The following is a 23,806-nucleotide window of genomic DNA, read 5'->3' on the forward strand; positions in this document are numbered from 1 at the left end:
CCTCCTCTCTTTTGCAACACATCGCTGCCTGAATTGGTATTTGACATTCAAATGTCGTCTTTATTTTACCATTATCATAAATGTAATTTATTTAATTTTTTCCTTAAACCACAAGAGTGGTTATGAGACATTTCTTGCTGCAGTCTTTTAGGCGAAATCAGATTGTCGGACTTGTGAAAGTGCAAACACTGCGGGTAAAGTGGCGGCATGAGTGGGCAAGGACTCAAAGATCATACACTGTCCTATAAGCCAGAGTGCTCTTCACCAGCCTCAAGGCGAAACTTCACTCGCAGTCAGCAGAACTCAAATGATTATGTCAATGAATACATAGCATAACAGAAGCGCGGCTTTTAATAGGGCGTGACTACGATACTGTAACATTTCAGGCAACGCTGTGCATATTTAGATTAATCATGATTTTACACTGTCTGCTGCACATTCGAGTGTCTTTCTGCTGTTTATTTTCCCCGCAGTGATCTCACAATTCCTTAATGCACATCATTTAAATTACATGTGTTCATAATTTGTCATTCTTCCGTCTCGCTCCTCGCTGGCGTTGTGTGTCACCGGCTCCCACTGTGGTTTACCACATAGACATGAGGCTTTCTACCTTCCCTGGGGAAGAATGTAATTTAATTATAATCAAACAGCTAGCAGGGGAGACAGTTTGTGTTTAAATCACTAATGGCTACATAGTGCCTTCCCCTAGTCAAACATTTTGCGAATGCAAAGCTCCTCAGCATCTTATTTGCATCATATCTGTCAAGTGGCTTCATGTAAAGGGGGGAGCGGGGGGGGGGGTGGGAGGGACTGTGCAAATCCATGCGCGTGATTATCTATATACCATACAAATATATATGCATGGCTTCTTCTTTTTTTTTTACACAGTCCTGCAAAAGTTGGAATTGAGAGGATTTATCCGACATGCTTGAAAGGATTTAGCTTGTGTATGCACAAGGACCATAAATAGATGTAATACATATTAATTAATATACCCACATGTGTGAGTCTGTCTGTCCAGTCACCATTTGTGAGTGTTTATATGTCTTTGGGCAAAGCAATGTGTGTGTATATATATATATATATATATATATATATATCTTTATATATATAGATATAGATATATATATATAATGACACACACAGTACTTGGGCAGCCTGAGGAGAGAAAACCCATTTCCACAATAGGAAAAGGGAGGGATGGAGGAAAACGCCAATATCCCACAGAGCACTGGTTGTTATAGATCTTTTTTCTCTCTGCCGTTTCTCTTTCGAGGCAGCTTTTATGTACGTGGCTAATTAGCATTCCAGTCTTCTTTATACTAGTAATGACATTGTATAAGAAAGGCAAGTGCAAATTAATGAGGGGGAAACTACATTTAAGATGCAGCAAAATTCATCTGACCAATTAAATGTAAGTATAGCAAGATATGATCTGTTAGACTTTGTGGGAGACTTTGAACTCACTTTTCCTGTTATGAGTACCTGTCACATTAACTGACTCTGCTCTGCTCAGACATAATTCATCAAGTGTTTTTTTTTTTATTCTTTTAAATGTGCTTAATGTATTCCCTCACTATTTTTAAATAGCTCGTTGTGCAGGTTTTCTAGCAGAATAATTCATTTAGAGGCGTATGTGTGCTTTGAGATCAACAGCTCCCCAAGTTTTCTTTTTACAGTTCTTGACCACGGGGTGGGATGATGGTTGAAAATGTTTCTTAAGCACATTCAGTGAAATGGAAAGGGAGTGTAGAAAAAAACATAGTTAGCACATCAAACATCATTTTACATCAATAATAATCATTGGAGTAATGCCAGCTTGAAGTGAACTAGCCATAGAAACTCACAGCTCAGACATTAAGATGAGAAGTTACCTGCTCAGTGAACATTATATTTCTAACTTTCACACATTCTGTATATTTTCATTGGCAGTGATTTAATAATGTATTGTTTTTGCTGCTGACCTTTGAGGACATGAAGTCATGTCTCATTGTCATTCTGAAATGGTGTTTTCTGTCAGAAGTTGCAAACTTGGATGAAGCTGTGTGTGTGTGTGTGTGTGTGTGTGTTTCTGTCCTGTGCTGTTACTGTCGATGCATTCTACGATAGAACGTAAGCAAAACTATGTCTGACATTTGATGGTGAGAAAATACCGTCTGGTCCCCTGTGGTAATGATGGACTGAGCCAAAGCAGGCACATGAGGTAAAGTATTCAGGGTAGTAAAGTGTGTGTTTGTGTGGATGTTAAATGTAATGGCTTCCTCCATTGGCCAGTTAGGGATGAAGATAAAAATTATTCATGATAACACCTCCTCATCCACTCAGACACCATCACTGCTAATGTGATATAGTGTCTGAAGTAAAATAGCCGGTACATTACCCTAACATAAGATGCAATCATTCTCACCCAGTCTTGCACTAACACATACTGTATGTGCGTAGAGCAGCAGTGTACTGATAACAAGAAAGAGCACCATTAACCATATTGTTTCAGATGGCTCTTCTCTCTTATGAACACATCATGACAGCGACAGCAAAACTTCTCTTTGTCTGTATTGTTATTACTTTTGTATTACATTATTTAGTTGAGATGTTTAAATGTATATATATATATATATGTATATATATGTGTATATATATATATATATGTATGTATCTAAACACAAATGGTCCTCTTTACCTTTAATTGCATTTCTTTGTTTATTTAACTTGTCGACACATTCACAACAAGAACAGACAGTGTCTCTGTTCCATGGATTTCTCTCAGAGAAAGAATTTGGCCCAAAGTGACAATACAAGACATTTTTCTTCCGTGCCCCGCAGCTGTTTTCAGCTCCTTTTTATGGCATAGAGAAAACTTATAAATCAAGAGAGCAGGTTCGTGGTGGCCAGGAAATGTCAAACCTTCGCTCAAAGCAGATGCCTCAGTTTAGAATGGAAATGTGAGCCCCGGCCTTTTGACACCCACACTTATATTGTGTAATCACACTGCAATGTCCACTGCAGAGTTGACACCTACTCAGATAAATGAGCTAAACATTGCACCCAACATTTTTGATTACCTCCCCTGCTGCTAACATTGATGTTGTAATGCCACCCACCTCTTCTACCCACATGTACTTATATACACAAATACGCGCACTTTCAACCCGGGGCCGCGCCACTGAGATAAAGCGATTTAATTATATTCCTCATTTGCAGCTCTGATTCATAACATAGGTCCTCCCCAGCCAGTGTCACTGGCCTTTTACAGCCTGCAAGTGCGCGGTCGCGTTGTTATGCCGAGCCCATATAAATCATCAACATCATCTTGTAATTACAAGGTAATACATGCACACATCACACATGCGCACGTCCTGTTATGAACTAAAGCGCTGACCCCTCTGTACATGCTGCATTCACAACGTTACTCCATGTCGGCAAATCAGCAAAACTAGAGGAAAAGAATTTCATTACATTTTCTTCTTGAATTGGCTGCTCCATTCATTCTGCAGCAGCGGCTTTCCAGCATCCTCTCGTAGCACACCAAGACGCCATCTGGCAATCTCTCATTAAAATGCTAATTCATTTTAATAAGAGACAGGTAATAAACTGCAATTATGTATCGTCAGAGAAATGGCAGAGAGCAGGAGTGTGAGGGAAGTTGGCAGGGAAGGGTGTTGTTTTACTAATCAAGAAACTGCCTCACTTGCCACAACCTCAAACCTACATTCTTAACCTTAATGTTTGATTTTCAAAGGCCCTTTTCCAAGTAGCATTAAATATCTAGATGAAAACCTCCGCTTGTGTACTGCATTAATCCTAGCTCTTAGCTTCGCTTGTAAACACATGCAGGATCGAGGAGAGATGATGTCACTATGTGCGACGAAAACTCTTAGTTGAGTGAAGATGTATTGATTCTTCAGCTGTTAGATTGGTGACAAGCAACACAAATCCATATGTTTTCTCTCCACAGTCCCTGACCGTGGTAGCCTTATTACCCAAAATGAATTTTAAATGAACTCATTAAGCCAGTGTTTGCAGCAAATTAAATCCTTGATAGGCCAAACATGTGCTTTGTAATGGCTTATGTTTTCAGATGTTCTGCTGGCTTTCTGGGAGATATCACCGAAGTCGAGCTGACGAAGACACTTGGTTGTTCTCAGAGCAGTAAAGTGCTTTTGCTTTTTCCGTTGAGTTCTCAGGGCCACCATAGAAATGCAAGAGATAATGCGAAACGTATCTGTCAAAAAAGACGCTTCCATATGGCATCAGATTGAAGTCGAAATAATTTTACTCCACGTGCGGATATAACAAGCTCCTACTCATTACATTAACAACATGCAAGGTTATTTAATTAAAAATAACATCAAACACATGCTTCAATATGAGTTCTCGTCAGAGCCATTTTATGAACATAAATTCTCTGCTTCAGGCTGAGGGTCCTCTCTGATCCGGATGTCTTGTAGTGATAGCTGTCAATCGAATACAAGAAGTTTTTACTGGGTGTGATCACACTGAAAGTGACCAATCATAATTTAGCACTTCACTCACTCACAGCTGTCTGAACTGCTCTCGGTTGTTTAACCTATATTTGGCTCACGATGTTAATATCTGCGCACGTGCAATAGTATCATTTGCTCGTGAGCACATTTCACTGATCTCACGACTTTTGACATAAATCTGCCGCCTTCTTTCCACCCCCTCTCACACAGTATACCACTCAAACAAACCAAGAATACACACAAAAACAGCCACATATTGAACAGGTACTGCACAAGTTTTCGTAATTTGACAGAAATGTATATCGGGCAATGCTTTACAGCAGTGAGCTCTTTAGAATCAAAAGGGAAAATACACTTCAAAGACAGAACTGGGTCATGTGTCTTTATATTAGTGGCGTCACCTGGTGTGAACAGCCCCCAGACCAGATGGCAGGCAGACCAGTCGTTTAAGCTGAGCTGCCCTTGTCAGATGAGATCTTGTAGCCTGACCAAGGTTTAACACGTGCTGGCTCAAAGGCCATTTCAGACGCTGTAAAATATTTGGTTATATAACGGATCAATAAAAAAAAAGTATAAATAATAAAGGATAACATATTGCTATGTCTTGGTTTGTGCATTTTTTGGTTGTCGCGACTGAGGCTGTTCAGTTATTTTCTGACATTCTGGTTGAGGGGTCGAACCTGCTGCAAGCAAATTGATTGAGGTGAAAAACTACGACAAAGGTATTATCTTCCCACAATGGCATTTTTCTCTTTCCGTCTGTGTAGTCCTGATTACACTCTAAAGAAATGCTGCAGCTCTTTCCAGCCACATTTATCTCAGTGGGAGAAATCAAACCAGCCATAAATCAACAATTTCTTTATCCAGAATGAGGTTCAAGCCCCCACTCGTGCCCTTCGTTCAGTCCTGGTGTGTCCTTGACGAGATTGTACCAAGGGATGAGGCATGGTCACACTGCACCGCAATACAATTTTCCCCAAGAGACCTGAATTACCGAACACTTCAGGTGTTACTGCATGGAACAGGGGAGCGATTACAACATAATGTACCACAAGAGCTCAATTGAACAGAATTGTCATATGACCTGAAACTAAAAAATGAATTTAATCATCATGTTTCAGTCTCTATGACTCATCTTCAAACTTTTTTTCGTATTACTTTTGTCTTTCAGGACCACCGACCATCTCCAGCACACAGACTCAGCAAGCTTTGCATGGAGAGAAAGGGCAGATCAAGTGTTTCATTCGCAGTACACCACCACCAGATCGTATTGTGAGTACACTATTATTTTGTCTGATCTCATCTTTTTGTATTCCTTTCATTCCTTTGTCCGTCTGAAATATTATATATACTTTGAATAAACCCTGCTGATCTGTTTATTTCACACGGACAGCAAATTAAAAGGCTGGAAGATTTTTTTATAGCATTTGGTCCATTGTTTGTTTTCATACAAAGAGGTAACTATAAAATTACAGTATATGAACCCTTAGGTTCTCATTTAACCACACTTAGCGCTGATACTGTTACAATTTATGGACCTTGTATAAAACAACCCACTCTCTGAACTCACTTTGAGCTTATTACTAATATGTGTGTGTCCAAGCATGCATGTGTGTGTGTGTTTGCAGGTGTGCACCTGCATGTGGTTAATTGCCATACTTTGTCATCTAACGGGCTTTTATTATGTTGATGTCCAGAATTAATTAGCAACATCATTAATATCAGCTTTATTTGAGAGGTGCGCCCGTGGAGGCCAGACTGTAGGGCCCTGTTTATCCTGGTTTCTTAGTATTTAATGAAGAATAGTGAAACCATTCACCATAATAAGGTGATTGTGTTAAATTCATTTGCATAGTCATAAAAATCAACTTCTACTCTCAGAATCAAGTTCCACAACACATTAAATTTCTATATTAAAAAAGACTTGAATCAAGGCAAAATGTATTAAACTGTAAGTACCCTTTAATCTTCGGTCGAACGTCTTTGCTCAGTTATGCCTTAGAAATTGGAGCAACGTGTTTCTCCCTATAGTCGTAAAATACCTGTTTAATAAGATGCCTTAAACAAATGCATGTATTAGATGATCATACTGTAGCACATGCTATATATAAATCCAGCACATGCAGATGTATTACAGATGTCAACATCACTTCACTTAAGGACATTATACTAAATATGAACTTATTTTCTCTGTTTATATTTATAAAAGTGTCTATTCATTTGATGTAAATTTGAACGTATGCATTGTACAAGCATTTGGTCTAAATGAACAATCAATACGCAATATACGCAAGAGAGTACAAGTGTAGAGACTGTCTCTGACTCTAATTTAGAACGTGCACACAGTCTTTTTGCAATGAGAGTGATGAGAAACAGATTCTAGCCACAAAGCAAAGGCAAAAGCTGTGGCCTATGAAAATAGCTTTTAATGCACCTTTTATGTTTACTAAAAAAGCACCTTTTATAACTTCGTATGCATATTTAATGCTTACTGAACCTATTTTACCCCATAAGACTAAGAATCTACAGCCGTGCGAGCAGCTTCACCGAGACACCGCGGTGCTTTACCGTAAGCCGAGTAAGAACATGAATAAGAAAATGAATGATGCTTATCATTAGATTAATTTGCACTAAAGGGAAAATTTGAAAGTCAGTATGGGCTTTGTTTTTGTTTTGTTTTTCCTTTGGAGGGAGGGGTTGCTTTTGCTCAAATTTAATCAAAGTGTGAGAAGTGTCAGTCACACACATCGACATGTAAACGAGCAAAGCCTGTCTTAAAACTGGTCGCCATCTCCTCTTAAAACGGCCCTTCACCACATCTTCCCCAGCATTTGCCTTTGTGTCACTGGGCACTAACGCCTCAGTCGTCTGCAGTGCATCTCGTGGTCAAAAAGCATTACTCAGCACATTTCTTTGTCTTTTGTGTCTCATCAGGCGTGGTCATGGAAGGAAACCGTGCTGGAGTCGGGAACATCTGGCCGCTACACTGTAGAAACGGTCACCACAGAAGAAGGCGTCATCTCAACACTGACCATGAGTAACATCGTGCCGGCTGACTTCCAGACCATCTACAACTGCACCGCGTGGAACAGCTTCGGCTCCGACACCGAGATCATACGCCTTAAGGAACAAGGTGGGAGCCAAGGTTCGACAGGTTCTCTTCTTCAAGTCACGTGACGGTGGTTTTGTGGTTTGTGATAAGACGTGAAAGAGCCGTGGTGTTCCTAATCAGAGTGCTTGCACTTACGCGTATACTCTGTACACTGGAATCAGTGTATTGGTAGGTAAATGTGCTTCTGTGTGTGCAAGTAAGTGCAGTGTGCATAATCTGAAGCTTTTGATGAACACTACATGCGACGATGACCGATGACCAGTTTGTGTGAACCTGCCGTATATTGTGCCCACTGCCTATTTTATGTAAAAGTGAAGCATTAAGGTTCAAAAATTGCAACTTTATATCCTTGAATTTTCCCGTCCATTGTTGGGGAAGGCTGTTTTCCATTTACTTATTGAAAATGATAAATTATAAGCTGCTTTTGTGAACGTGACATTGATCAATGAAGACATTAAATAGGCTTTAATGGTGTAGGCAGAGCACTCAGTTGTTTTGCATTTGTCTAAAATGCAAGAAGGTCATAAATGTGGGCTGGTAACTCAGGTCCTCATTAAAGCATACTTTAATGAGCACTTTCGATGTTGGAGCAGCATATAGATGTGTGCCTGCAGGTTTAATCTCCTTTTGGTTGTGGTTGTGCAATATTTATTGCAGAAACACACAAACATGATGATTATGTCTGAACAAATGCACACTCTCTTTCACTCCACTCAATGAAAATAAAAGCCCTTAGTGAAATGCTTCTATTTGTCAAAATGAGTGTATATTAAAAATTATTAGACAGTAGGGTAATGAGATGATATTAGTCGGAAAATGTTTATCTGGCACTGACAGCAAAAGCTTTGTTAATTAGTTTTCATTAAATTGAATTTCAAGTTGTTACATGGACATATAGTTCAGGGTATTTTTTTTTTTCCTCTGGCAATTATGCATGTTTATATTTACTGTACCGACTTGAAGCTGAGGGTTAATGTCAAATTAACCTAATGAGATTAAATGGATTATATCTTCCATGACTGGAAAAGCCAGAAAAGATGGACAGACAAGAAGACTTGTGGGTGCTTGTGGTGGGAAAGAGAAAAAGTGACCACGGCATTTGTGCATAATGTACTGCAACAAATGGACTTTAGAAAGAAACTGGAATAAGTTGTGCTTTTACTGCACAAGCCATCAGACTGGTGGACAGTCACAGTTCAAGAAGAGGTCACTTCACTGAAACAGATGATGCAGCTTTTGTGAGAAACACACACACACACACACACACAAACATTGACTTCCTGACCTAGACCATAACCAGTTAATGCCGAACCCCAACCACAATCCGCAACTTAACCAGTTCTTCAGAAATGAAGTTCTGCCTCATTAGGATTAGGTTTTTTGGTCTCCATGAGAAATACTCTTCCTGACCAGGTCAGCTTTAATGCAAGAAAAGAAAAATTGAGTACACACAGAGAGAGAGAGGCTTTCTGCATGAGTCAGGACAAGGGGTATTAGGAGGAAAGTATTTGTGGGTGCTTCTTGGCATTTTCTGCCAAGCGGGCAGTGACATCAGACTTTTCCCCCCCACACTGAGTCTGCAGAGCTTTCTGGGTCCATATTCCGTACCGCGCAGCACTCTGTATGCAGCCCGGGAATGTCACCTGAGACACGCAAACAAAACACTGCTGTAATAAGAAACACAGGTAGACTCATGTGGAGGTGACAGACTTAATCATCGGAGTGTGAACTCATTTGCCACACTGCAACAGACACTTGTTTACATTTAAGAGTTGCTCACTGCAGCTTAAATGAACACATTTGCACTTAGCTTTCCCCGTCCTTGAGCACACTTCTTTTAATGTGACGTCTCCTGTTAGATTTGTTTATCCTTGTTGCGCTAGTGTTTTTTTTTGTATTTCACAAATTTTAAATGGGGATGACTTGTTTATTCATCGTTTTGTTAGTTTGCTTGTCGCGTCTCTTAAGTTCTGAATAAGACTGAATTGAATTACTTATGGTTATGGTGTGTTGCTGTATAGAAATGGTCTCCTCGTTGTTCCCCCTGCAGAGTCTCTCCCGGTGGCAGTGATCATCGGCATTGCTGTGGGAGCCTTTGTGGCCCTTATTGTTCTCATGGGCACCGTTGGGGCGTTCTGTTGCACTCGCTCCCAGAGAAGTAAGTTTCCTCCTCCCTTGTTATGTCTCGTGAAGCATGTATACCAAAGTGCTGTACGGTCCCCAAACACACAAAAACATGTCCATCAAGACAACTGTGGATATTCCATTTTATATATGGAACGTCTTTAAAAAATCGCAATACAATAACAGCTGCTCCGATCCGTCACAGGAGAAACTGATGGAGCATAATTAATGAATTTAATACAATATTAAATCCCTAGTTGAACCGGGCATGTTTTTGGGGTAGAGATTGTGATAGGGGTTCATTTCATGCAATCCCAGTCTGGCTGCATACGATTTTTAAGGATATTTACGACCTGCATCATGTTCACCCATTCGCCATATGTACCAAGTGACTGGTTAGAGACAGTCCATTGTCTCTTTCCAAGAACCAATCTGTGCTACTGGTCCCCTCAGCATGTCTATTGTCTGTATACTACAGAAGAAGCGCACCTGGTTATGCCCTCACTGCCCGTCTCCATCTGTGCTCACCAGAGAGAACTTGCAAGCAAAATTAAGACAGAAAGTAAGACTTTGTTATATGACAGTATCATCCGCATTGTCTCAAACAGAGTTGGCCATCATGGAAGGCTGCAGAAAGAGATCATGACGGGATAAATGGTTAATAATGCTTTGTATAGTTTTTAGGGGACTGCACTGGGAGGGGGGGGAATGATAATGTCAAAGAATTTGTTTATCCAACTTATTGAGAGATATGTGTCGTCTGTTTTTGCCAGATCTGAAAGGAGTCGTGTCGGCGAAAAATGACATCCGTGTCGAGATTGTGCACAAAGATCACAATGCAGCACGGGAGAGTGAAGAACACACCTCCATGAAGCAACTGATGGTGAGTGTGAGTGTCACAATATACTTCTTTCCTTATTTTCTGACAAACCCAAGCGTTTCTATTGTCTGTAGGACGTATTGTATATTTATGTGCGATTAAACAAGAAGTTCTCAAACCTTGGCGCAGTCTTTCACCTGTTTACTCAGGGACAAATAGAGTTTATTATTCAAAGGTTACTGTTACTAGATGCCATAGAACAAATTGTGGCCAGAACAAGCATGTGCTAATTATGTCAAAAATATAAATAGCTTTTGTTTTGTTCCTTCAAAGCCACATCTTAAAGTTTACAAATCTTGGCAGCCGTTGTATTCATACTGCACCTCCGCTGGTTGGTGGAGGCAAACTGCGAGGTGGTAATCCTAGTTTGATATATTTTTTGCCTTTCCCCTCTTAAGCTGACAGTACAATAATGAATGCACTGTATTTTTTTTTCCCCCCCCTGTGGAATAAATTACTTCATGAGTAATGAAAGGACAGAGAAACATGTAGATTGTATATATATGTGTGTCTGCAGTCAAAGCACAGGGGCTATATTTATCATTGTGCTGCCAGAGCAGACCACAACATATTGTAACTATGGAGATTCTGATGTATACTGGGTAATCCTACAGTGGGTGTGCTTCTGTAACTCAATGCCTTGTAGACACATGGAAAAACATTTCCTCTTTGGAAGTGCACCAGTGTTTTGGATTCCATACAGTTCGCTGCAGGGCTGGGCTTATTAGGAGTTTGAGGCATTGGAATACAGTTTCCTGCAGAAACACTTAATGCAGATGACACTTGATGGCAAGGAAATGGGTTTAGCTATCATGCAAATGTAAATCTTGAGAAAATACAGTTGTGGACATACTAGTGTCCCCTGCCACAGACCCTAATTACACTTTGCTTGATTTCTACACAGGTCGAACGCGAGGAGTTCCAGCAGGAATCTGTTCTGAAGCAGCTGGAGGTATTACAAGAGGAAGAGAAGGAGTATCAACACATTAAGGTATGATTCATGAAATGACTGCATGAAGGCGTGAATGTGGGAAAAGTGTAAGTGGTTATTTGGGAGAGGGTGATCTTTATGTCTGAAATAGGACTGAAATAGCAGGAAAAAGACATTAATCCCTCTCCTGCTACACATGGTTATCTAAAGGAAAAGTCCACAGGCAAAATGACTCCTGATAGAGGTCTGATTTTATTAATTAGTCTCTCATCAACAGTGGTTCAAAAAAAAAACACAGGCTGCTTGGCCCTTAAGCTATTATGTAAGTTACTTCAGTTGTTACTTCTTCCATGTACTGTAGATATGTGGATTACATAGATTATGAACCATAGGACTGAAATAATAATAATCAACTCCACATTACTCCAGTGATGTGCACGGGGTGGGAACTCTAACAGGAAATGCTCCCAACACGTCTGGTGGCAGATAAGATTGAAATATTTAGACACATGAAGTGTGACCCCAGGTACACCACCACTGTTTGATGAATGACATCTGCTCTACAGTTTGTTCAGTTTGTTCACTGCATACTGGGACGTGGGTATTTCTGCTCCCTGGTCTCTTATGGAGCTCGTGCAGTTTGGTTCTGTGCCTATAAAAAAAAAGACTAAAAAAGTCATTGTGGTTACATTCAACCGAATGTGTCTTATTCAGCCGAGCAAGTGTTCAATGAATGTAATAAAAGTGCCGTTTATGGCCATCCATCCATTTACATCGCAGTGAATGGATCAGCCCGTGCAGACGAGGCACATTGCTTTCACTTCTCACATGAAAGCATTTTACCGCTTGTAACTCCTGCAATAAATGATCCATGTGTGATTTGCCAGGTTGTAGACGTTCCTGTATGAAGGCCTCTTTAACAACGCCGTGGTGTAATGTGTTGTAAAGTTGGCCCAGCTTCGCTTCTTTGTGTTCATGATGAACATTGTTGTGACACCAGTGAAGGAACGAGGAAAACTTTAAAATAAAATAAAAAATACCACACATAAAATGATCTGTACACACGTTTTCAAAATGCTCCTGTAATACTAGTGTGTGTACAAAAGAAATTCTAACATCGTAACGTATAATACATTAACACAGCCTCCCGGCAACAATTGCCCCACATATTTTTATGGAAGTATTTGCTCAAGTTATTTAAATACACAGCAAGAGCCTTTACTATCGCTTTGTGCTTCTCATGTAAATGCACCATTAAATCAAGCACAGAGGATTATCTCAGTAGGTGTTTATTCTACCTCTGACCTGCATTCTTGTTTCGGCAATACCGTGGATGAATTTCCACATGCTGTACTGTATTTTTCATTTATAATTCAAAGATTATACCGTGTGCAAGGTCACTGAATGGTGGAGCTTTGACAGTAAGAGCCACAGAAGCAAACTGTGTCCCATTTTGTCCTCTTGTCCAAACGGATGGTGGCAGTCACTCCCAGGAGTGCGCTTCTGTTCTGTTTTGCCTGCTGACCGGCACCTCTGCTTCCCCCGGGCAGAATGTTTTGATCCTAGTTAATGACAGCATGCTTGAGGCGAGAGCAGAGAGGGAGAGAAAACACATGAAGGCCAGATTGCAAACAGTCGTCCGGCCCGTTGTATGATAATGACAAGTAAACAAGGATCCACTCAGGTCCCTGCTCTCATTTCCTCATTATAAGATTTCTTCTCTTTGGATTTGCCGCCATTGACGTTGACATTCATACTCATTCTCAAGGGGAAATGGGGAAAAAACAAAACACAAACACATACTGGACCCTTAGCAACAAGACAGTGCCTGCACCCTCGCACAGTTGTAGCCTCAGAAGCCATTTCAGTGCATACATGAAATTACAACAAGCATTACAATCGGTTGAGGTCCAATTAAAGCTGGAATGTGAGTAAACTTTGCAGTGACATGTAGGATGCCAGACTATGAATCATCGAGGCCCACTTAATTATCAAGAAACATGACTTTAAGGTCAGTGTGGGGGCTGACTAAATCCTAGAACTTTTTTTTTCTCTCTCCTTCTATCGACAGTCTGATTCCTTATTTATTCAGCTATTTGAATCATAATTACTGCTAGTTTGACCTTGGCTCTGGTGAGCTCTGAGTAGACACATTAAAAAGAGATTCTCTTGTACCTTGCTATTCCTCATAGCTACAAGAATACAAAAAATTAAATTTTAAAAATATTTACAACAGAAATGTTTCTTTCTTGTGTTTCGAATAGGATCCTACAAATGGCTACTACAGTGTTAATACTTTCAAGGAGCACCACACGCCAACCATGGTGGGCAACCAGTCCACCGAGGTGAGGAATCCCACCAACACAGGTACTCTGGGCAAGCAGAGAGTACCGACAGGCATGTCCTTCACCAACATCTATTCCACTCTGGGAGCAGGTCCCAACCGCCTCTATGACTACAGCCAGCGCTTCGTGCTGGGCATGGGCAGCAGCTCCATCGAGCTCTGCGAGCGGGAGTTCCAGCGCGGCTCGCTCAGCGATTCCAGCTCCTTCATCGACACGCAGTGCGACAGCAGCGTCAGCAGCTACAGCAAGCCCGATGGCTACGTGCAGTTCGACAAAGACAGCAAGGCGTCAGCCTCCTCTTCCTCCCATTATTCCCAGTCCTCATCGCAGAACTCTGACCTCACGCGGCCACTGCAGAAGCGCATGCAGACCCACGTCTGACCAAGCGGGAGGAAGGGTGTTCGAGCAGGGGGAGGGATGCAACAGGAAGTAGGATTGTATAACTGTGAAACAATGAGCTCCCAGGAAGTACCCCTAAAGTAACTGTGTTTTCTTCGGACACCTGCAGATGCCAGGACTGGCTTTAACACGTCGTGTGACTCATTGAGACTTCTCAATGTCCCCCCCAAAAAAAAATTAAATCAGAAGCCTTATATTTTTCATGCTTAACTCATCAGCCACCTCTTTTTTAGACCCATAGTCGGATTTGTGCCACCGAGAAGTTATTTGCCAACACAGAGGGGAACACGAGCCTGGAATCTTTACATTCAGGATGTGGTTGGGTATCACATTGGAGGACAGGAAAACAAGGCTTTGTGTGACAATCAATTCTCTGGCAAAGGAAGCGTTTGCCTTGTGAAGAACTGAGATGGTGGTAACGAGTGTTGAAAGCACTCTGAACAAAATGCATCCTGCATGTCCTACCTCTCTCTCCTGTGGCCTGAAGCACAAAAAAACCAATGTGCAAATGGTTCTAATTAAAACAATAGCTTCTCTCACACCACCTTTCTTTTGAAAGCTGTGTGTTAAACTTGGCCTTTTGAAATTCCTCTCCTGCGTAGGTGGACAAAAACTTTCGCCATGTGCCCACTGAAGTCTCAAACATCGAAAAGATCGGCTGTTTTTCTCTCTGCAGCTGTATCTAGGCCACAACAAGTAGATAAAGAGGCCAAGATCTCCTTTGAAATCACTGAGTCATTATTTTACTTTTCTGCGATAAAAGAATATCAGTGTACATATTTGACTGTAATGTCTTTTCTAGCAGCTAATTTCAGACTCTGACTCTAACTTTTCTTTTCCCATATTTTCTTTGCCTTCAGGGTCTTTTTGAACTGTGTCAATAGAAACTTTGACTTAGTGAGACAGAGGTTTTCTCTCAGCTCTTCTGTTGACGGGGAGCCGTGTTCGCCATAGTCTTACTGTCCCAATACGAGTTTCTCCCGCTAACACCACAACCAGACACTTTGCGGTACATCTTCAATGAAATGTGAACATTATATTCTGGCTGAGCATCTTTTTTGCCTCTCATTGCTGTTGTAAGTATCACTGTTGACACTGGAGCTACTCATTACTCAGTAGACGTGCCAGCAACCAAGCTGGTCATCGAGGGACATGACAAGACAAATTTGGGAAATGTGTCTCATGTTCATTTTTGGGTACTGTGGAGCTGAAAGTGCATTCATTTATTTTGTTTTCCTAAGCACTGTTTGTGACTTATGTGAGATTGGATTTATTATTTAATCACTGACACTTTGTTTACTTACTTGAGCTGAGATTATAGACTGAATAGTGAGTTGACACTCAAACTTTGTGAAACAATTCAACTCAAGGCACTGTGCACATTTGTGGGTATGATTATACCATGGGAACCGTTCCCTTTTTTCCAGTCAAATTAAACTCAGACCCCTAAATCAGATGTAAAGCTGATTAATATTAGTGACCAAAAGACACTGGTATCATCTTAATCTGCCTTAAAGCAGAATTTGATCAATAAGGTCAACATTTTACAGCATTGACTATTACTTTTACAATTGGTGTTATCCCTCGAAAGCCTCATCCTCTATTTCTGTTTTTTTGTACATTTATAGAATTGGCCCAGGTCTTATTTGATCTGGTCTTTGAAGGGCAAATGAAGTGTCCTGGGAAATATTTGCAACGCTCTGTAAAACTGTAACATAAACAGGGGCAGTGTCAATTTTGTTTTGGAAAACCCAAACTCGAAGGGGACACAAAGTGTAAAAGAATATGCATTATTTAATGAGGTCGTTTTTCCAGTGTATTCTACAGTTCCACAGCCAATTGGGATGAAGTGAGCGGGAAACTATAGACTCTGACACTCGACTGATGCAAAACCAAGCAAGACATTTCCGACGAAAGCAACTTGTTGTTGTAAGCACTTTACATATGATTATATTCAAGGCATTTGAATGGGGTTTTCCACTTGAGTGGCAGTGGTTTGGACTCTAATTTTACAAATGGATTGGCACCCGTTGTACAGCTTTAGACAAAAAGCTCTGTTTCAGTGCTGATAATCCAGCTTGGCACTTAGCAGACTGTATATAAATCTCTAATGCTGTCATTCTCTGTATATAATGTTCCTGGCTTTTCTCTCAGATTTCACTGTATGAGAGCAAAACAAAATCCTTGTGGCATCAAACCTGTATAGGCAGACAATCATTTTCTGTTTGTTTCTCTCACTTCTGTCTCACAAATTACATGAAAGGCTTGTGTAAGGAGTTTCTCAACTTACCCCGACGTCACAGGGGACGCAAACACTCTGTACACAGAGCCCACGGGAGGCTATAGGACGAGAGGCTGGAGCTTAGCGGGGACAGCTTTGAAGTGAGATGCAGTAAGATGTTATTACACCTTCAACCCTTCGGAGAGATGCCCAGCAATATATTCCATTTGGCACCATGATGACTGTCAAGTATGCCTGTGCCATTTCTTTTTATTTATTTAATTATTTCCACTAGCATATTTCGAGCGCTGGGAAAGGAAACTCTCACCTTGCAGGAGTCAGTCGCAGCAATATGCTTGGGACAAGACACGATTTTCACCTTAAATATTATTTGCATATATTATGCGTCATTTTCAGAGACAGCAAAGTCAAAATGTACATTCAATATGTCTCTCACTTAAGAACAAGACACATTTGCCCCCAGTCCAGAGGGGCCAGTTATCTGTTGCTGCTCCTGCACTGATCCGCACATAATGCATTTTACCAGTCCAGAGAATCTGCACGCCACACAGCAAACAGATAAATATTTGATAGGCCGGGCCTTCTGTCCCATCTTCACAATGACAGCAGTGGGCGTGCAAGCACCAAGGATGCCAGTGTCATGCCAGTCGGTGGGAATCAAAGCCCATGTGGGGAGAGAATCTGCCCCGCTCACCTATGGAAGCCTCTCCGGCAGCACCTGTCTGCCTGGTCATAGATGCCAGTCACAGTGCATAACGGAAGAATAAAGACCAACACCCACAGCAATTGCAAGGGGTTGCTGCCCTTTTCCCTGATAAAACGACAGTGCTTTCAGAGCAGAGGATGCAGGGTAGCGGTGGTGGTGTTACTCAGAGAACCTAAGACTTTCAAGGACAAGACAAAAGAAACGAGCCGTGCAAAGTGAGAACTGGTTGAAAGGCGTTCATGATGGCTTTCCTGCTCAGTTGCCATATTTGTGCACTGCACAAAACCTTTTGCTTTGTCTAAATAAACCAGAAAAATTGTTTAAAAAAAAAAAAAGCAACAAAAAAAAAAACACTTAAGAGAAACACTGTCAATATTTCACCTGTTTTCTAAAAGGTGTAGGCTCTTTGAAATGCCCCCGATTGTGCTATTGGTGTTACTGTCCATATACAAAGAGAAGAGAGCACATTGTGCCACTTGAAACCTTGAATTGACCTTTCTTTCTTTATTGTATAAATGCCTTCTATAACTCTGTTTCTTTTCTTTTTTTCTTTTCTACCAGTCTACCTTGTTAGTACTTTAATGACATATTAATGTAAGGGCTGGATGATGTAGTATTTGCAAATCGCAGGGTGCATCGAGAAGCTGGGTGGTTTGGTTTACAGTGTACAATAATTCACGGATAACTGAGGGCATCGCTGAAAAACATTTGAAAGTCAAATGAGTTTGCCGCTGTGATTGCTTGAATTGTCCCGCACTCAACAAGTTAGCAAATACTACATGACCCAGGTCTTAAAAAAAAGTACTCAAATGATGTGGTCTTTTGAAGATTTTGTATAAATAATGACCCATAAACATACAGTGATATTAATGAAAAGACAACATGTACATTTTGCCGGGGAAACCATTATTTTTCAGGTGGTGGCCTCTCTGTATCTAACAAAAAAGAAAAGAAAAAAAGGTTGTATTTTAACTGTTCTGGTCTGTGAATCTATGATGCTTTTGCTCTGTATATTTGGAGAATAAAAACAATGTTTGAGTTTGTCTTTATTTTTGCATTATTTACATGATAGTGGCAGTAGATATGACAGTATAGTAGAATGTTTGCTTTGCACGCTTTGGTTAACATGTATTCTTGTATACACTTTTTCCTAGACTATTAGGTTGCAGTCGCTCACCATCTGATCCTATATATCTAAAAGCACGGAAACACACCATTGTCAGGCTGATATCATCTTACTCGTCTTTTCAAATATGCTATTCTCTCTCTCCTCTGTAGCTCATTCAAGCTGATGTAATGTGTGCCCTCCTCTCCATCACATCGCAGTCTTCGCAGATCCATCAGATCCATCATTCTTCACTCTTCATCAGTCTCTGCAAGGCATCAACCGCACCATCACCGCAGTGTCTTGACTCCATGGGGGACTGACCTGCTGCTGCTTAGGGCAGATGCCTTTAATTACAATATCTACCCACTGAGTTCAAGTGCCGAAGACTCTGAAGAAACAGTCGGTTTTATTTATATGTCTCAGCCAAATGAAACTAGGACTTCTGAGAAAACAATGCTCTCCGCACTATTTAATTATAAGTTCAAATTAAGTCGTTGTTATTTTAACAAGAAAATATATGCAGTGTTTGGGGTGAAGTGAAAATCGGGGCCCAAGTAAACACTGGCTTTGGGGGGAAAGAAGGGGAATGAGAAACAAAAATCTATCAACTGCATAAACATGACTTTTGATGGCCTCTTTGTGTGTTGTTCAATGTTTGTTTAAGTAAAAAGGTTCTGTTGTTATTATTAAACATTATGTAGAATCAGAGCAAGAAGACCCGGGTTCGAGCCCCGGTTGGAACAAGGGAGTTTGCATGTTCTCCCCGTGTGTGCGTGGGTTTCCCCCGGGTTCTCTGGCTTCCTCCTACAGTCCAAAAACATGCAATATGGGGATTAGGTAAATTGGACACTCTAAATTGACCGTAGGTGTGAGAGTGGATGGTTGTTTGTCTCTAGATGTGGGCCTTCGATGGACTGGCAAACTGTCCAGGGTGTACCCAGCCTATTGCCCCATGTCAGCTGAGATTGGCACAGCTCACCCCCCCCCCCCCCCCCCCCCCCCCGTGACCCTCATGTGGAGGATAAAGTGGTACAAGATGGATGGATGGATGGATATATATAATCAGATGAGGGGGAAAAAATTGCAATATTGGCTAAAACAGAACCACATCTGTCGAAATATTTTCAGCATGTTCTCCACCCATACTTAGCCAATCAATCACTACTTGCCTGCGTGCTACTTAAAATAGAAGGACAGTGTCGGCCCACTCACTGTCAATGATGTGTTCCTGCCATCACGGTTGCGCATTCATGTGGTCTAGATTTTGGTGAGAAAAATATAATATATAGTATAATATATATATGATTAAATAAGATATTGCTGCTCCATATAACTTTGATGTGCACTAATTAAAATCCCCAATGTCACACAGACAGACTTTTTCTGTGCCGACACTTTCACAGTATTTGTTAGGTCTGTTGTTTATTCGCCTCCACTGGTTTATTTTTTTTTTCTAGGCAGTCAGCAGATTCACATCATTACATTTACATGCAGCCCCCTTTAATCCGTTAATAAGACCATTGCAGTTTTACTCCAAATTAAATGAACTCACATAACCACCTTAGCTTGTCTCAAGCACTGGCTCCACTCCTACAGGACTTGAAACAGATTTGAATTCCCTCATGCATACAGTCAATACAATCCAAGGGCAATTACTCTTGAGCTGGATTAATCCACTTTCAGCCCGTACAGAAACATAGCATTTCTGAAGCCCCACAGTATGAACAATGCTCTGATTTGTGAGCGCCGTGCAGCTTAGAAGGGAGAAAAGTAAGCATTCTACCGCTCAGACAGACAAAGGACTTTACCTTGAAAACCCATCTGGTCTCGATTTTCAGAATCCATCTGCCAACAACAGCTTCCCATGCTGAATTTTAAAAAGAAAAGACAAGAAAATTAGTTTAGGCAAACATTATACAAATAGCACCATTTGTAAAGTTGGGATGGATTTGACTAATCATGGAGATCCAACTCATTACTAAACAGATCTAGGCAAGTCATTTGTTGCATTGTCAGTTCAAACCCCTTCCTCTGAACTATAGCTGTTAGGAAGCACTAATGATTCATTCCTGCCTCTCCTAACAAAGTAGAAAGCTTGCCTTGCTCCCCATGGGCTTCACCTCTTCTAAGAGATATGGTATCACCCTGCGAAGACTCCTAAATGACTCTGCATCGTTTACTCTGTCATGAATTACCTTGGCAGATAATTGCATCTGGAATCCAATTTAACAGAGGCAAAAAAAAACATTTAGACTGAATGGCAGACAAAGGATTTGGTGTGACGATGCAGTCCATTACAAAATTATCTACAGGCAGCAAGAGAAACAGTGAGTCCCTTTAACATAAGTGGCATATTTGGTTTGATTTCACTATACTGACTTGCTCATAGTCACCAAATGAGTTGACTGCCATGTTGAAAATACACCACTGCTTCCTTAATGCAATTGCCTACAAAATACCTCCTTTATTGCACTTTGCTCATTGAGGACAGCTGTACTGCGGAAACCTCATGCAAGCAACATCTGTCTTTGAAACAAACATGGACTTGCGTGAGGGTCTGTAGATATAAAATCTCATTCACTAAAGTGCACATCAGGAAGGAGGTGTAGAAAATAAAGAGAAAACGTTCACAAATACTCTCTGTCATGCTAATATCAAGGCAATTTATTTTCAATGTAATTCCAGTTTCCTCACATCTTCTGATGTGTTGTTGAGCCAAAGTTATGATTCATTTAGTAGTGATATAAAATAGCAATAATTGAAAATTGTGCAGAAGTCACAAAATAGACCATTTTTTTCTTTTGTTTTTGTTTATAAGAATGACCAAAGTGAACTTTGAACTGTGACGTATTTTCCAAATTCAATCTGATTTCACATATTTTGAGTACTTTTTGCTCAGGTGTATTTAGTTGGCAGAATATGGTTGTGCTGAAAAAAATAATAATATATGTACTGCACTTTTTTATACCCTCTGTATATATTGTACGTTTTAACATACAGAAAAGCAGCCGAAAAGCTCTGTGTTCTAAGGGTTAAAGTTGATTTAAAATGTTCAATAGTGGGTGCAGATTTCATTTCAATGGGTAAATCATTCCACAGTTTGTGGGCAGCTACAGAAAAGGCATGATCGCTCCAAGCTTTTAGTCAGGTTTCAGGCACATCTAAAAGCAAAAACCAGTAACTTCAGCTCAGAGCACAGGGGTGTGAAGATGGAGGATCTTAGACAGGTACATCGTGCCAATCCATCAAGAGCTTTAAAAACCAACAGTGAACTCTCAAAATAAATCCCAAAACTAACAGGAGACCAGTGGAGGGAGCGCAAAACATGTTCTCTCTTCTTTTTCCTGTCAGAAGGCGAGCAGCAGCTGGGTTCGAGACTTTTCCAAGCAGGACAGAGGGAAAGTATGGTCAGTGGTGTCAGAGGCAGCAGTTAGTTCCAAGTGGACCAAGATGGCGGAGTCACCTGAGTCACTAATTAAAATAAAATAATTAAAGTGGCCTCTGAGAATATACAATCAAAACAAGAGTGTCGTTTATTGAAATTGCTGCTTCAACCAGCATTACAAGAACAGGAGAACACACAAGAAAGATCCTATACATAGACCACTCTACAAAATGAAAATGTCGGTCTTGTTATCACAAAGGAAACTTGCAGGTGTAAATTGTGGACATAAACAGCAAATGTGATTCTTCACTTAAAATGAATCTAATACAGCAATCCATCTTTGGGTTTTGTCCTTTACCTTGGATTTTCTCTCATTCCTTTAAAGTTTCCTAAATGGATGCTTAGTCCACAGTTGAATTACTATTAAAGAGCTGCTCCTTGCCAGATCCTGGGGGCTAAATAAAACAGAAAATCTCATGGCCTTGTGAGGGCAGTGAAAATCGACCGAGGTGGCACAATGTTTTTCCTCGTGTAGGAATGTGGATTTAAAGTTGGTTAAGATAAATAAATCTCCCCTCCTGATTACAAGGCGACTGCAGAGTCAATCCCAAGGAGCATCTTAAATGAATTATTGATTCCATGACCTTTCTCTGTGTTAAGGTTCGCTCTTGCTTGTTCCAGCGATGTTGACTGGACTCACACTATGGGCAGGTTGGATTGATCAAACATAAGCTTTCCATATTAGGCTGTTAATTGTTCTGTCTGTATTTGCACACTAATATGTCGGATGACACATTGGACTATGAGACCGTATCACGGAGCATGCCTCAGCAAAGACAGGCTTTTGTGTGTGTGTGTGTGTGTGTTCTTGTATTTGTTACTTCTTCAGGATGTTATGTGGTATAAACACTGACCTTCAGGATCAGTAATTTCAGAGGAACGGGTTAAGTTTAGGGCAAATATTTGAGTTGTGGATGGGTTACGGTTACGGTGAGCCATGGTGATGGTTCGGTTAGGATAATGCTTCAATGCAGTGTCCTACTAGAATTTCTTTGCAAACATGTGTGTGTGTATATTCTCCATCATGCACCGTGAGAAGTGTTTGGATCAGATCCTGTCGTGCCAATCCAGTAGAGAGAAACGTCAACCAGTTGCTGCCAGTAATGAAGTGATAGATGTGACTTCTTCATACAGAGCTGCTTTAACTTCATTTCTGGCACGGTGACATTTTGCTAAAGCGGTGAGCCTGGAGTCGATGGGAAATTGTCAGATGGTGGGGGGGAGATGTGGCCAGTTCTAAATAAAATGAGCATGTGCACTGAACAATCATCATTTTCTTAATTAAGATTTGGTTTGCACTTCAGTCATGAGGCTTTTTTTTTTTTTTTTCATTTCTAATAGTCGGAGCACTTAAATTGCTTTTCATTTGGAGTTCATTCAAAACAAATGGAACAGCCTGCAGACATGACATTTGGAGTGCAAACCTCTCTTCTACTGCAGGTCCATTTGTTAGACTGATCCCTCTGCATTAGAAGCACTGAAAAAAATGTTAGCATGTATGAATACCAATAAGACACGGAGAGAGAGAGAGAGAGAGAGAGAGAGAGTCATATAGGCAGTTGTTTTAGCCGTCTGTGACAAGGCTATTTTAAACCCCAGATCCTCCAGTTAGTTCTCCTAAATCATGTCCGTTGCAGTCTGAAGAAAGGCTGTGATAACCTTTATTTCAGTTAATCCGCTGAAATTAAAGATTTATATGATATAGAAAAACAAGACATTGGTCTGTGATGTTATCAAGAGAGAAAGACTGGAGTCAGTTCAGAGATAAAGAGTGAAGGGGTGAGCTTTAGCGCTGTCGTGGTTTGCACAAATATTGACTCAACTCCCATTGTTTATCGCACAGACAAAGGTAGAGCGAGTTCTTCTTTTAAGTCTCAGTTTAACAAGCACGGTTGAATCAACAGTGGATGATGTGCATCAACTCAGACACAGCTGAAGTATATAGAAAGCCTCCTTTTCTTTAGGGGGTGACAAAATCATTATCTTAGTGATCTATTTGTTTGGAGAAAAAAACAAAAGAAAAAAACTGA

General features: G+C 40.7%; 1 protein-coding gene across 7 annotated transcripts in view; it reads left to right on the forward strand.

Annotated features, from left to right (window-relative positions):
• kirrel3b (kirre like nephrin family adhesion molecule 3b) overlaps positions 1-15,769 on the forward strand; it is a 146,127-nt gene extending 130,358 nt beyond the window's left edge. The window contains exons 11-17 of one of the 7 annotated variants that reach the window (XM_058633959.1): positions 5,656-5,756; positions 7,419-7,629; positions 9,647-9,754; positions 10,199-10,282; positions 10,494-10,609; positions 11,505-11,591; positions 13,796-15,769. In XM_058633959.1, the coding sequence (XP_058489942.1) occupies positions 5,656-5,756; positions 7,419-7,629; positions 9,647-9,754; positions 10,199-10,282; positions 10,494-10,609; positions 11,505-11,591; positions 13,796-14,257 (1,169 nt within the window). In that variant the 3' untranslated portion in view covers positions 14,258-15,769. The remainder of the gene's footprint in view (positions 1-5,655; positions 5,757-7,418; positions 7,630-9,646; positions 9,755-10,198; positions 10,283-10,493; positions 10,610-11,504; positions 11,592-13,795) is intronic. The other 6 variants (XM_058633960.1, XM_058633961.1, XM_058633962.1 and 3 more) reach the window with 6 other exon arrangements.
• Positions 15,770-23,806: the final 8,037 nt, after the last annotated feature.

Source organism: Solea solea, chromosome 7, assembly GCF_958295425.1.
Source record: "Solea solea chromosome 7, fSolSol10.1, whole genome shotgun sequence".
NCBI lineage: Eukaryota > Metazoa > Chordata > Actinopteri > Pleuronectiformes > Soleidae > Solea > Solea solea.